Here is a 13,507-nt window from a genome sequence, read left to right on the forward strand (position 1 = left end):
TGCTGAGCAGGGAGCCCGATGCAGGGCTCAATATCAGAACCCTAGGATCATGACCTGAGCTGAAGGCAGATGCTTAACTGACTGAGCCACCCAGGTACCCCAAAACTAGTAATTCTTTTAAATGCATTGGTCTCTTAAAATTATGTAAAAAATAAAATGTGGAATTACAAGCCATTGTTAACAATACTAGCTTTTATAATTTCCCATTATTTACCTTTATTGAGATCTTTATTTCTCTATACAGCTTTAAGCTACTGTCTAGTGTCCTTTCATTTCACCCTGCAAAACTCCCTTGTCCAGTGGTAATAAACTCCCTCATCTTTTGTTTATCTGGGAATGCTTTAATTTCTTCTGCACAAAATTTTGAAGGAATATTTTGCTGGACATAGGATTCTTGGCTGACAGGTTTTTTTGTTTGTTTGTTTTGTTTTGTTTTGTTTTGTTTTGTTTGTTTTAGCACTTTGAATATGTTGGCCCACTGCATTCTGGCCTCCAAAGTTTCTGATGAGAAATCTGTTCATTACTTTATCAATAAGCCCTTGTGTATGATGAGTCACCTCTCTTTTTGCTTTCAAGATTCTCTTTGTCTTTTGAAGTTTGGTTATTTATATAGATATGGGTCTCTTGGAGTTTCTCTTACTAGGAATTGTTGGACTTAGACGTTTACATTCATGTCTTTCATCAAATTTGGGACTTTTCAGCCATTTTTTCTTCAAATATTGTTCCCATCTCTTTCTTTCTCTCTTCTCCTTCTGAGACTCCCATGAAGTGTATGTTGCTCTGCTTGATGGTTTCCCATAGGTCCTTACAACTCTGTTCATTTTTCTCTTTTTTCCTTCTATTCCTCCAACTCAATAATTTCCATTATCTTATCTTCAAGTTCACCAATTCTTTCTTCTGACTGCTCAGATCTGATTTTGAATCCCTCTAGTGAATTTTCCTTTCAGTTATTGTACTTTCTTAGCCCCATAACTTCTTTTTAGTTTTTTTTTTTTTTAAGTTTTCTCTTTATTGATATTTCCATTTTGTTCATACATTGTTTTCTTGACTTTTTCCACATTTTCCTTTAGTTCTTTAAGTATTTTTAAGACAAATGCTTTCAAGTCTTAGTCTAATAGATCTGCCATCAGGTCTTTTTCAGGACAATTGCTGCTGTTGTTTCTTTTTTCTTTTGAATGAGCCATTCTTTCTGTTCCTTTATCTGCCTTTTTGTTGAACACTGTATATTTGAATCTAATAATGTGGTAACTCTGGAAATCAGATTCTCCCCATTCCCAGGGTTTGCTGTTTTTATGCCAAGGATAAGCTTGATATATAAACTTAAGGTTTTCTCAGGGCTTTTCTAAGCCTGTACCTTTCACGGGAATGTGTGGTTACTTTCTAATTTTTCCTGTACATGCAGTTATTTATTTAATGCCTTAATCTTTTTTTAAAGATTTTATTTATTTATTTATTTATTTATTTGACACAGAGAGACAGCTAGAGAGGGAACACAAGCAGGAGGAGCGGGAGAGGGAGAAGCAGGCTCCTGGCTGAGCAGGGAGCCTGATGTGGGCTCAATCCCAGGACCCTGGTATCATGACTTGAGCTGAAGGCAGACACTTAACAACTGAGCCACCCAGGTGCCCCTAATGTCCTAATCTTTAATGTATGGCTTCCAAAAGGGGGAAAAAGAAAAATGAAGAAAAAAGGGGTACTAGCCCTTTAAATCCTTGGAAGTCACTTTTGCCAGAGGGGGAGGGACTTGCAACAATGGGACTGAGGTGCAACAACAATGGCTGTTCACCTTTTTGTCTGCACCTCTGTGATCAGAACCAGCAATCAGCAATCAGAGCAAAGGTCCCCAGTATTTGGAGGACAGGGTCTTCTTTGCTTGCTCCTGCAAGCTGCCTGCAAGTCGCTCCAGGTGTTCCACTGCCTGCCCTAAGGCTGGGTATGGGGGATGGTAGCTGCCACTGTGCTAAGAGCTGAAATTTACTGAAATTCATTGCAATTTATCATCCACACCCTCCCCTGGAAGTTACAAGCCTTCAATAGGCTACAGAGTTCCAAAATAGTTGTATCAGACAGATTCTGCCAGTGCAATTTTTGTCTAGGTGGGGAGAGAGATTCCTGGTGCTTCCTATTCCACCATCTCCCCAAATCCTCCCTAAACTCTTGTTGTTTTGAGGTCACCAGAATGTTGAGACTTGTCCATCTTGTTGGTAGTCATGGTCGTCTAATTCTATTAAGTCAATACATACAGTTTCTACTAAGATCACATCATATAAAACATTGCCAATCTCATATAACCATGACTAGAACTTCTTCCCAGGTATATCTCCCCCATATTGTTAAGTAGGGAACTCTCCTTAAGACAACAAACTTTCTTCTTTGTCAGTATTACTATCAGATTGCTGATGAGAGAATTAAAGATTATCCTGATTCTTGTAGGAATGGATGCTTGTCTGTTTGTGTATGGGTTTAAGAATTTCACTGTGTTGTCCAGAGTATCCAAGTCAGCTTCTGTGTGGTGAATTTTAGGCTGACTTCTTAGGAGTCAGAGACTGTGTTTTTGGTTCCCTTCATATGCATGCATCATTGAGTACCAATCATAAATATTTGTTAATTTATTTTTAAAGTGGAAAATTTCCAAATATTTACAAAAGAAGAAAGGATGGTATAGTGAGCTCGTGTGTACCCATCACTCACTTTCAACACTTAACAATTTATAATCAGTCTTATTTCATTTGTTCTCCTACCCACTGCCTATTCCAAGATTATTTTGAAGCAAATACCAGGCATTATATAGTTTTTATTGTAAACATTTTAGTGTACCTATCTGAAAGATATACACCAAAAGATTATTACCAATTTATCAATATTATCAAATATACAATTAATGTTCAAACTTTCCCAAATGTCTCATAAATATATTTTACAGTTTGTTCAAATTAGAATCCAAATAAGACCCATATGTTACATTGGTTGTTATGTCTCTTAAATCTCTTTTAAGCTGTAGGTTTCTGCTCAATATTTTGGTTTTTTTCCCCTGTAACAAAATCTGTTGTTGTTGTTGTTGTTGTTAAAGAAACCTGGACATTGGTCCTTTTCCCAAAAGATTTTGCTGATTGCATCCCTACATTATCATTTAACATATTCCTCTCTTGTATTTCTTATAAATTGGTAGTTAGCCCTTCAGGTTTGGTTGATACATGATAGGTTTCTGGGCAAAAATAGTTCATAGGTGGTGGTGTGTACTTCTGTCAGGAGGCACACAATGTCTAAGTGTCTTTTTTAAAAACTATAATTAGAGGCGCCTGGGTGGCTCAGTTGGTGAAGCATCTGCCTTCTGCTTAGGTCAAAATCTCGGGGTCCTGGGATCAAGCCCTGCATTGGGCTCTGCACTCTGTGGGAAGTCTGCTTGGGGTTCTTTCCCTCTGTCCCTCCCCCAGCTCATACTCATATTCTCTCTCTAGAATAAGTAAACAAATCTTTAAAAAAAATTGTTCTATTTCTGTGAAAAATACCATTGGAATTTTGATAGAATTGCATTGAATTTGTAGATTGCTTTGGATAGTATGAGCTTTTTTTTTTAAAGATTTTATTTATGTATTTGACAGAGAGAGAGACAGCGAGAGAGGGAACACAAGCAGGGGGAGTGGGAGAGGGAGAAGCAGGCTCCTCGCTGAGCAGGGAACCTGATGCGGGGCTCGATCCCAGGACCCTAGGATCATGACCTGAGCTGAAGACAGATGCTTAACGACTGAGCCCCTAGTACGAACATTTTAACAATATTAATTCTTCCAATACATGAGGATGGAATATTTTTCCATTTATTTGTGTCTTTTTCAATTTCTTTCAACAATGTCTCATAGTTTTCAGTGTACATGTCTTTCACCTCCTTGGTTAAATTTATTCTTATGTATTTTATTCTTTTTCATGCAATTGTAAATGGGATTGTTTTCTTAATTTCTTTTCTGATAGTTATTGTGTCTTTTTGTGATGTTAACAGATGATATACTAGTATCCCTTAATGGTGATATCCTAATTCTATAATTCCTCCTCCCTTAAATGGCTGTAATACTTCTATAAAATGAAATGTCTTGTATCAAGGATTTGGATATCCCAAAGAGCAGTTGGATATAGGAAAGACATGATAAATACTTAATTTGTTCTTTTTATTTAATGATTTTCAAAATAACAAGTTATTTTGTAGATGCTGTAGAAACAGATGCTGTAGAAACAGCATTTTGGGAGGGTGAAAAAATGAGTTTGCTTTTTTTTTTTTTTTTTAAGATTTTACTCATTTATCTGAAAGAGAGAGAGAAAGAACAAGCAGTGGGGAGGGGCAGAGGGAGAGAGAGAGAGAGAAGCAGACCCCTCACTGAGCAGGAAGCCCAAGGCGGGACTCAATCCCAGGACTCCAGGATCATGACCTGAACTGAAGGCAGATGCCCAACTGACTGAGCCACCTTTTAGAATTTTTAATTCACCAATTTAAACATATTTTATGTGTTTGGCCAATCAAAGCCTCAAAGCGATACATAGGTTCAATGCAATTCCTATCAAAATTTCAATGACCCTTTTGCAGAAATGGAAAAGCTGATTCTAAAATTTATATGGAATCACAAAGGCCCCTGAATAGCCAAACACAATCCTAAAAAATAAGAATAAAGTTGGAGGGCTCAGGGTTCTCCATTTTAAAACTTACCGCAAAGCTATAGTAATTAAGATTGGTACACAGATCAATAGAATAGAATTGAGGGTTCAGAAAGAAACACAAACATTTATGGTCAATTGATTTTCACCAAGAGTGCCAAGACCACTCAATAGGGAAACAACAGTCTCATTACCAAATAGTATGGAGACAATATGGACATATTCACATGCAAAAGAATGAAGTCAGAGCCCTATCCTACAACATATACAACAATGAACTCGAAATGGATTAAAGGCCTAAATGTAAGACCTGAAACTATAAGATTCTTAGAAGAAAACATAGGGGTAAATCTTCATAACCTACGATTAGGCAATAGTTTCTTAAATGTAATACCAAAAGCTCAAATAACAAAGGAAAAAATAAAGTGGACTTCATCAAAATGAAAAATCTTTGTGCTGTCAAGGATCTGTTGAGAAAGTGAAAAGACAACCTACAGTATAGGAGAAAATACTTGCAAACTGTGTATCTGAGAAGGGTCTAGTATCCTAAATTCCTACAACTCAACAACAAAAAGACAACCCAATTAAAAATAGTCTAAGGACTTGAGTAGGTATTTCTCTGAAAAGATATAAAAATGACCAGTAAGCACATGAAAAGATGCTCAACATCATTAGCCCTTAGAGAAATGCAAATCAAAGCTAGAATTATGTACCACCTCATACTTACTAAGACGGTAATAACAACAATAATAATAAAAAATAACAAATGTTGGTGAGCATAGGAAGAAATTGGAACTTTGTGCATTACTGGTGGGCATATAAAATGGTGCCACTGCTGTAGAAAATAGTTTGGCAGCTCCTTAACAAATTCAACATAGAATTACCATATGACCCAACAAATCTACTCCTAGGTATAAACTCAAAAGGAACGAAAACAGGTACTCAAAAGAAAAACCTGCACATGAATGTTCATAGTAGCACTATTCATAATAACCAAAAGTTGGAAATAACTGAAATGTCTATCAACTGATGAATGGATTAACAAAGGTGGTATATCCATATAATGGAATATTATTCAGCCATAAGCAGGAATGATCCATGGTACAATATGGATGAATCTTTTTTTGTTGTTTTGTTTTGTTTTTTATTCTTATGTTAATCCCCATACATTACATCATTAGTTTTAGATGTAGTGTTCCATGATTCATTGTTTGTGCATAACACCCAGTGCTCCATACAGAATGTGCCCTCCTCAATACCCATCACCAGGCTAACCCATCCTCCCACCCCCCTCCCCTCTAGAACCCTCAGTTTGTTTTTCAGAGTCCATCGTCTCTCATGGTTCGTCTATCCCTCTGATTTCCCCCCTTTCATTCTTCCCCTCCTGCTATCTTCTTTTTTTTTTTTTTTCTTAATATATATTGCATTATTTGTTTCTGAGGTATGGATCTGAGATTCAACAGTCTTGCACAATTCACAGCGCTTACCAGAGCACATACCCTCCCCAGTGTCTATCACCCAGTCACCCCATCCCTCCCACCCCACCCCCCACTCCAGCAACCCTCAGTTCACTATTATCCAATTTTTATCCAGTTTGTTTCCTGCAATTAAGAATTCCTCATATCAGTGAGGTCATATGATACACGTCTTTCTCTGTTTGACTTATTTCTCTCAACATAATACCCTCCAGTTCCATCCACGTCATTGCAAATGGCAAGATCTCATTCCTTTTGATGGCTGCATAATATTCCATTGTATATATATACCACTTCTTCTTTATCCATTCATCTGTCTTGGCTCTTTCCACAGTTTGGCTATTGTGGACATTGCTGCTATAAACATCGGGGTGCACGTACCCTTTCAGATCCCTACTTTTGTTATCTTTGGGGTAAATACCCAGTAGTGCAATTGCTGGATCATATGGTAGTTCTATTTTCAACTTTTTGAGGAACCTCCATACTGTTTTCCAGAGTGGCTGCACCAGCTTGCATTCCCACCAACAGTGTAGGAGGGTTCCCCTTTCTCCGCATCCCCGCCAACATCTGTCGTTTCCTGACTTGTTAATTTTAGCCATTCTGACTGGTGTGAGGTGGTATCTCATTGAGGTTTTGATTTGGATTTCCCTGATGCCGAGTGATGCTGAGCACTTTTGCATGTGTCTGTTGGCCATTTGGATGTCTTCTTTGGAAAAATATCTGTTCATGTCTTCTGCCCATTTCTTGATTGGATTCTTTGTTCTTTGGGTGTTGAGTTTGATGAGTTCTTTATAGATTTTGGATACTAGCCCTTTATCTGATATGTCATTTGCAAATATCTTCTCCCATTCTGTCGGTTGTCTTTGGTTTTGTTGACTGTTTCCTTTACTGTGCAAAAGCTTTTTATCTTGATGAAGTCCCAATAGTTCATTTTTGCCCTTGCTTCCCTTGCCTTTGGCGATGTTTCTAGGAAGAAGTTGCTTCGGCTGAGGTCGAAGAGGTTGCTGCCTGTGTTCTCCTTTAGGATTTTGATGGACTCCTGTCTCACATTGAGGTCTTTCAACCATTTGGAGTTTATTTTTGTGTGTGGTGTAAGGAAATGGTCCAGTTTCATTCTTCTGCATGTGGCTATCCAATTTTCCCAACACCATTTGTTGAAGAGACTGTCTTTTTTCCATTGGACATTCATTCCTGCTTTGTCAAAGATGAGTTGACCATAGAGTTGAGGGTCCATTTCTGGGCTCTCTATTCTGTTCCATTGATCTATGTGTCTGTTTTTGTACCAGTACCATACTGTCTTGATGATGACAGCTTTGTAATAGAGCTTGAAGTCCGGAATTGTGATGCCGCCGGCTTTGCTTTTCTTTTTCAACATTCCTCTGGCTATGCAGGGTCTTTTCTGGTTCCATACAAATTTTAGGATTATTTGTTCCATTTCTTTGAAAAAAGTGGATGGTATTTTGATGGGGATTGCTTTGAATGTGTAGATTGCTCTAGGTAGCATTGACATAATATGGATGAATCTTGAAAACATTATGCTAAGTGAAAGAAGCTAGAGTCAAAAGACCACACATTTTATGATTCCATTGCAGAAGAGGCAAATCCCTAGAGGTAGAAAGTAGATTAAGGGGCGCCTGACTGGCTCAGTCAGAACACGTGACTCCCTTGATCTTGGGGTTGTGAGTTCAAGTCCTATGTATGGTATGGAGTTTACTTAAACTAAAAAATTAAAATTAAAATAAAAGAAAGTAGATTAAGTGGTAGCCAAGGGCTGTGGAGGGGGACAAATGGGGCAGGGCTTCTTTTTGGGGGAAAGATAAAATATTTTAAAATTAGATAGCAATGATGGTTGTACAACTTCGAGAATATAGTAAAAAATTGAAGTGTACACTTTAAAATGGTGAATTTTATGATATATGAATTATAAATTCATAAAGCTGTTATTAAAACAAGATAGTAAGAGAATATTATAAATAATTTTTGCCAATATATTTGACAATTTAGATTAAATGGGCAAATTCTTTGAGTCACCAAAATTGAGTACTAAAAAAAATAAAATAAATTGAGTACTCTCAAGAAGAAATAGATAACCTGAATTGCAGAGAATGTTTATGTAATTTAATAGTAGTTGTACTTAATAAATAGTGTATTAAAAATTGAATTTGTAGTTAAGAACCTTCCCACAATGAAAACTTCAGGCCTAAATATCTTCACTGCTGAATTCTACCATGAAGAAATAAATAATGCCAATTCTATAGAAATTCTTCCAAAAATTAAAGATGAGAGAATACATCCCAAATCCTTTTATAATGTCTACAACACTCTGATACTAAAGCCAGACACAGATATTATAAGAAAAGAAACTCTCAGGCCAATATCCTTCATATACATAAATGCAAAAATTCTTAACATCATTTTAGCAAATCAATATATAGAATGATAATAATACATCATTACCAAGTGAGGTTTATCCAAGGATGCAATCAATGTTGATTTAACATTCAAAAATCAATCATGATATTAACAGACTAAAAAAGGAAAAGAAATCTTCATGATTTGGGGGGCAGTATTGTTTTCCCATAGATCCATAGAATAATCCTTCAAACTGATTTTGGACGCACACATACGCTTTGGTTTCTATATCTCTAGGTTTATTTTCTAAGTAAAAAAAAAAAATCATTGAAATGTTTTAGATGAAGTTTACTATTTGAAATGTTTATTCTTCTAATTATTTTTATCATTTCATCAAGACACAGATATAGGAGTCAATAACTGACTTCCAAATCTTGTGTAAAACCCAAATTCAGTAAAATGAACAATGTGTTAAATACACTTGGGAAAATTATTTTAAAATATATTTTGTGATATATTTATATTTAATCCCTCATCTAATTAAATGTTATTAGCTTATGCATTTTCAGTTTTATTTTCCTTAGAGTAGGAAGCATCCCTTCTAGCACCTCAAAGTACTATCTCCTCCTGTCTTCCTATTTCTCATCATTATTATGTACAGGAATCTAAATTCCTATTTTTGAATATCTTTTTCTTCACCATCAAACTATGTCTGTTTTAGTTCTCTATTTAAAATATACTTATAACTTACAAGCACCTAAGTGTTTTCCAGGTAATGAGCTAGATAGAAATATAACAATGCTCAAAGGCAGATATTTACCCTTTTGTTAAATTTTCCCTTTTTGTACTTTTAAGAAATTAGAGAAAAATGTGGCTATCCCAGGGAGGTAAACAGTAAATAGAATTTATTGCCCAAATCTATGTTAGTAAGCCTTAAATATTTAGTATGCTAACACAAACTACTGTTTTTCCTTTCTGCTGTTCTCTAACATTTAATTCTTTTGTTAGCAGTTTAGGTTACCAGGAGACATGGACACAGAAAGAACTAATTTAAATTGTTCAGTTTTTCTAATCTTTAGCAACCTTGGATAAACATATAATAAAAAGGGAAGTTCAAAGCAATACATAAAAAAAAAAGCAATACCTAAAATTAGAAATTTGAAATGCTTACCTGTCTATCTATACCCTGAATCTTGCAATGAAATAAGCAAAAGTTGACCATATGGTTTTTAAGTCATCAATAGAGGGATTACAATCATAGATTTTGGAATTAAATAGAAATGGGTTCAAAAATAGCTCTGCCCCTGACCAACTGTGTGATAGTGGATGAGTAATTTAAATTGGTAAACCTTAGTTTCTTCAGCCATAAAAAGGAGTATTACTATGAGGTGCAAATGAAATAAAATAATTATCATCAATGTCATTGTTATTCTTGTTATTTTTTTCTGAGAGCAGAGTCAGTCTCATTTACCATTACATTCCCTGGCACCTAGGTGGTCTGCTCACATTTTTTTTTTAATTGAACAGAATTGCAAATGATTTAGTCATCATCGGATTTCATGGAGAACTGGTAGGACATGAGACTAATCCAATCTGCTTTCATCGAAGCAGCCTATGTTGTATTCTCCCAGAATTTGCCAGTATCACTGACTCTTGGCAGTATTCCCCACTGAACAGCATAAGGAAATAAGGCTCTTCAAAAGCCTGCCTGTGAGTCAAGAAAGTGCAATGTATTGCCTTTCTTAGCTAAAGTGATTCATCTGATCAAAGTTACAGGAACTAAAATTTCCTAAGAGAAGAGCAAGAGTGACCCATGGTCACTGGAGGGATTATAATGTAAATTCATTCCAAGTCCTTAAGAACTCCATATGGCAGACTATTTGAAGACAGCTTTCTACTCAGAGCAATGAAATAATGCTTCTCAAGGACACCGATTCAGTCGAAGTGGGTGAAGACAGAGGAACACTCCTGAGCACTGAGCTCTAGGAGAGAGGCCAGGAAAACAGAGGCCTCTCTTGTTCCATCCTTGAGAGCTAGATAGGTACGGAGGTTGAGAAGGCCTGTGATGTACTGCGAAAAAACTGTGTGAATGTCTCTGGTACCCAGTGCATCCAACCGTTTACTCGTGTAAGGGGAATTGGCTCAATTATGGGAAGAGAGTATGAGGCTGCCCAGAGAAACAAAGGGTTGTCCTAGCCCATCTTCTTTCATGAACCTCTGTATTCTAAAATGAATTTGAACCCATAACCCAAATTTGTCTGTGGCCAGGCTGCTAGTAGAGAATACCAATCAGGCTGTATGGTCAGAGGCTAAGCAAAGGTAACAGAAAGGGAAAAGTAATCCTGAAAAGTGGAGTTACTGACCTATAAGGAATCATATCAATGAGCATCCTGCTGGTTTCTGTGGCCATGCTTATCTTGTTTGCCAATGCAGTGAAGCCAAGAATCTGTAGGGGTTAAAAAAAATGCATGTGATCATCTAAAAATTATGAACTGCTTCCAGGAGCAGAGGTGCTTATAGCCTTGGCAAGACAGGGAATGAAATATGTGGCAGTCCCTATGCCTGAAAGTGGGAGAGAGAGGCGGGGCCAGTTCAGTCGAGTAAGAAAGGCGGAAATTTTCTCTGACTCTTGGCTCCCTAAGCTCTTTTTATTTTATTTATTTTTTTCAAGATTTATTTATTTATTTGAAAGAGAGAGAGAACACGTCAGGGGAAGGGGCAGAGGGAGAGAGAGATTCGCAAGCAGATTCCCCACTGAGTGTGGAGCCCAACTGGGGGCTCGATCTCAGGAGATGGTGACCTGAGCAGAAACCAAGAGTAGGAAGCTTAACTGACTGAACCACCCAGATGCCCCTCCCTAAGCTCTTTTTAGCATTGTAGCCAGAATGAAAAGCAATTTCAGCCTTGGTCTCTGATATAACAATTGGAACAAATTGATGTCTTCACCAACTTGGAACATCTAGACCAAATATAAACATGTTGTAAAAGTTTTTAGATCTAGGGACACGGTACCAATATAAATAAGGCTTTGGGGGATTGTTGAGGTATACTGAGAATCATATATTTTTTAAAGATTTTATTAATTTATTTGTCAGAGAGAGAGAACAAGCAGGGTTAGCAGCAGGCAGAGGGAGAAGCAGGCTCCCCGCTGAGCAGGGAGTCTGATGCAGGACTCGATCCCAGGACCCTGAGCCGAAGGCAGATGCTCAACAGACTGAGCCACCCAGGCATCCCATGACTTGCTTTTTTTTATCTCCCTTTTATTTACTCCTAAAATAGCAAGTCTCCTTTCCATTTCAACTAGTGGCAAAACAGACAACCTAGCAGCCTTTACACCTTTTAGAGACCTCACACCAAAGCAAATTAAGCCAGAGACAAAAGAACTCGATGCCCAGGTCATAGATAGCTGCTTTACCCCATTCTCCCTATTAGCACATAAATCTTTTCCCAGCCTCTGCTGAGAGTTCAGACACTGAGCAGAATAGCAATTTGTTTACCTATGATGCTGTGATCTGATGAAGACCCCTGGGAAACTTACAGGTCAGAAGGGAAAGGAAAATCTGGATCATAGCTTGAGTCAGAGAAAAGTGTTATTCTTTATATAGTTAAGGGACAAGAAGTGTGGAAACTGGCCAAGGATCTCTTTTTATTTCCAATATAAAGGTGATGCTTGCTAATAAAGGAACATGGAGAAAATATGAAAAATTAAAAAGCAGAAGCAAATCACCCAAAGACAACTATTTTGATGCTTGTTTGGTGTTTGCTATACAACTTAAATGAACCCATACACAAATACACACTCATATATATATATATATATATATATATAAATTATGAACATATAATATGTATAATTTCTTAGAGCCACAGGATTCTTGAATTGTCAGTATATTCTATCTGGATCCCAGATATTGCCTTGAAACTTTCCCTTACTATTTGACACTAGTGTGTTAAGGACAGATTGGTGGGTGTGTGCAGTTTTCTCCAGCACGTCTAAACAGTAAATGTCTTGGTGGGTGCAGTGAGAAGCTTTTTACACCCTAGGGCATAGCAACTTTCATCCTCCCTCTCCCATTTGCCTCACTGCCAGGGAAAACATGCAGGTCTTTTCCCAGTTCTAGACGACATCTCTAATCCTTGCTACTTGGCGGACAGTGATCCTGATCACTTGACTTGCTTGACATGTGTATAAGTAATGTATTGCAGGCTTTGATAACCTTTGAGTATAAATTAATTCACAAAAAAGTGTAATGTCTAAACTGCAACAATTCTAAGTCTTCACTGACTTTTATTGCTGGATCTCAGTTTCCTCCCCCACTTCACTCCATGGTGCATCCTAATTATTTATAGCACTCCCCAAAAGGAATGTCTTAACTATGGCTCCCAAACCAATCTGTCAGTCATAGTCAACTCAGAGAATCCTCTATAATCTTACTTCTCGCCTTTCCCCATCACTCTGGTTAATGTTCATTGCCTTTGAGGTTGCTTGAGGGAATATCACTATGATCCCTGCTGCTGATGTCTCTTAAAAGAGGGCTGATTTGGGTCGCCTGGGTGGCTCAGTCATTAAGCGACTGCCTTCGGCTCAGGTCATGGTCCCAGGGTCCTGGGATCGAGCCCCGCATCGGGCTCCCTGCTCGGCAGGAAGCCTGCTTCTCCCTCTCCTACTCCCCCTGCTGTGTTCCCTCTCTTGCTGTGTCTCTCTTGGTCAAATAAATAAATAAAATCTTAAAAAAAAAAAAAAAGAGGGCTGATTTGCCACAACGTGGATGGACCTGGAGGGCAATATGCTAAGTGACAAAAGCCAGACAGAGAAAGACAAATACTATATGGTATCACTTACATATAGAATCTAAAAGCAAAAACAAAACAGTCAGACTCACAGAAACAGGGAGTAGAAAAGGGTTGCCAGGAGTTAGGGGCTGGGGGAAATGGGGAAAGGTTGATAAAAATGTACAAACATTCACATTTAAGATGAATAAGGTCTGAAGATCTAATGTAATGCATGGTGACTATAGCAGATAACATTGCGTTGTATA

The 13,507-nt window shown here is 37.5% G+C and overlaps 1 protein-coding gene across 1 annotated transcript in view; it reads right to left on the bottom strand.

Moving 5' to 3' along the window:
• Nucleotides 1-13,507, bottom strand: part of SLC26A8 (solute carrier family 26 member 8) — an 80,923-nt gene that overhangs the window by 36,483 nt on the left and 30,933 nt on the right. Inside the window, exon 7 of the mRNA XM_034990807.1 lies at nt 10,832-10,914. Coding sequence (XP_034846698.1) covers nt 10,832-10,914 — 83 coding nt within the window. The remainder of the gene's footprint in view (nt 1-10,831; nt 10,915-13,507) is intronic.

This window comes from Mirounga leonina, unplaced genomic scaffold, assembly GCF_011800145.1.
Source record: "Mirounga leonina isolate KUSES-001 unplaced genomic scaffold, KU_Mleo_1.0 Mir_53, whole genome shotgun sequence".
In the NCBI taxonomy this organism is placed as follows: Eukaryota; Metazoa; Chordata; class Mammalia; order Carnivora; family Phocidae; genus Mirounga; species Mirounga leonina.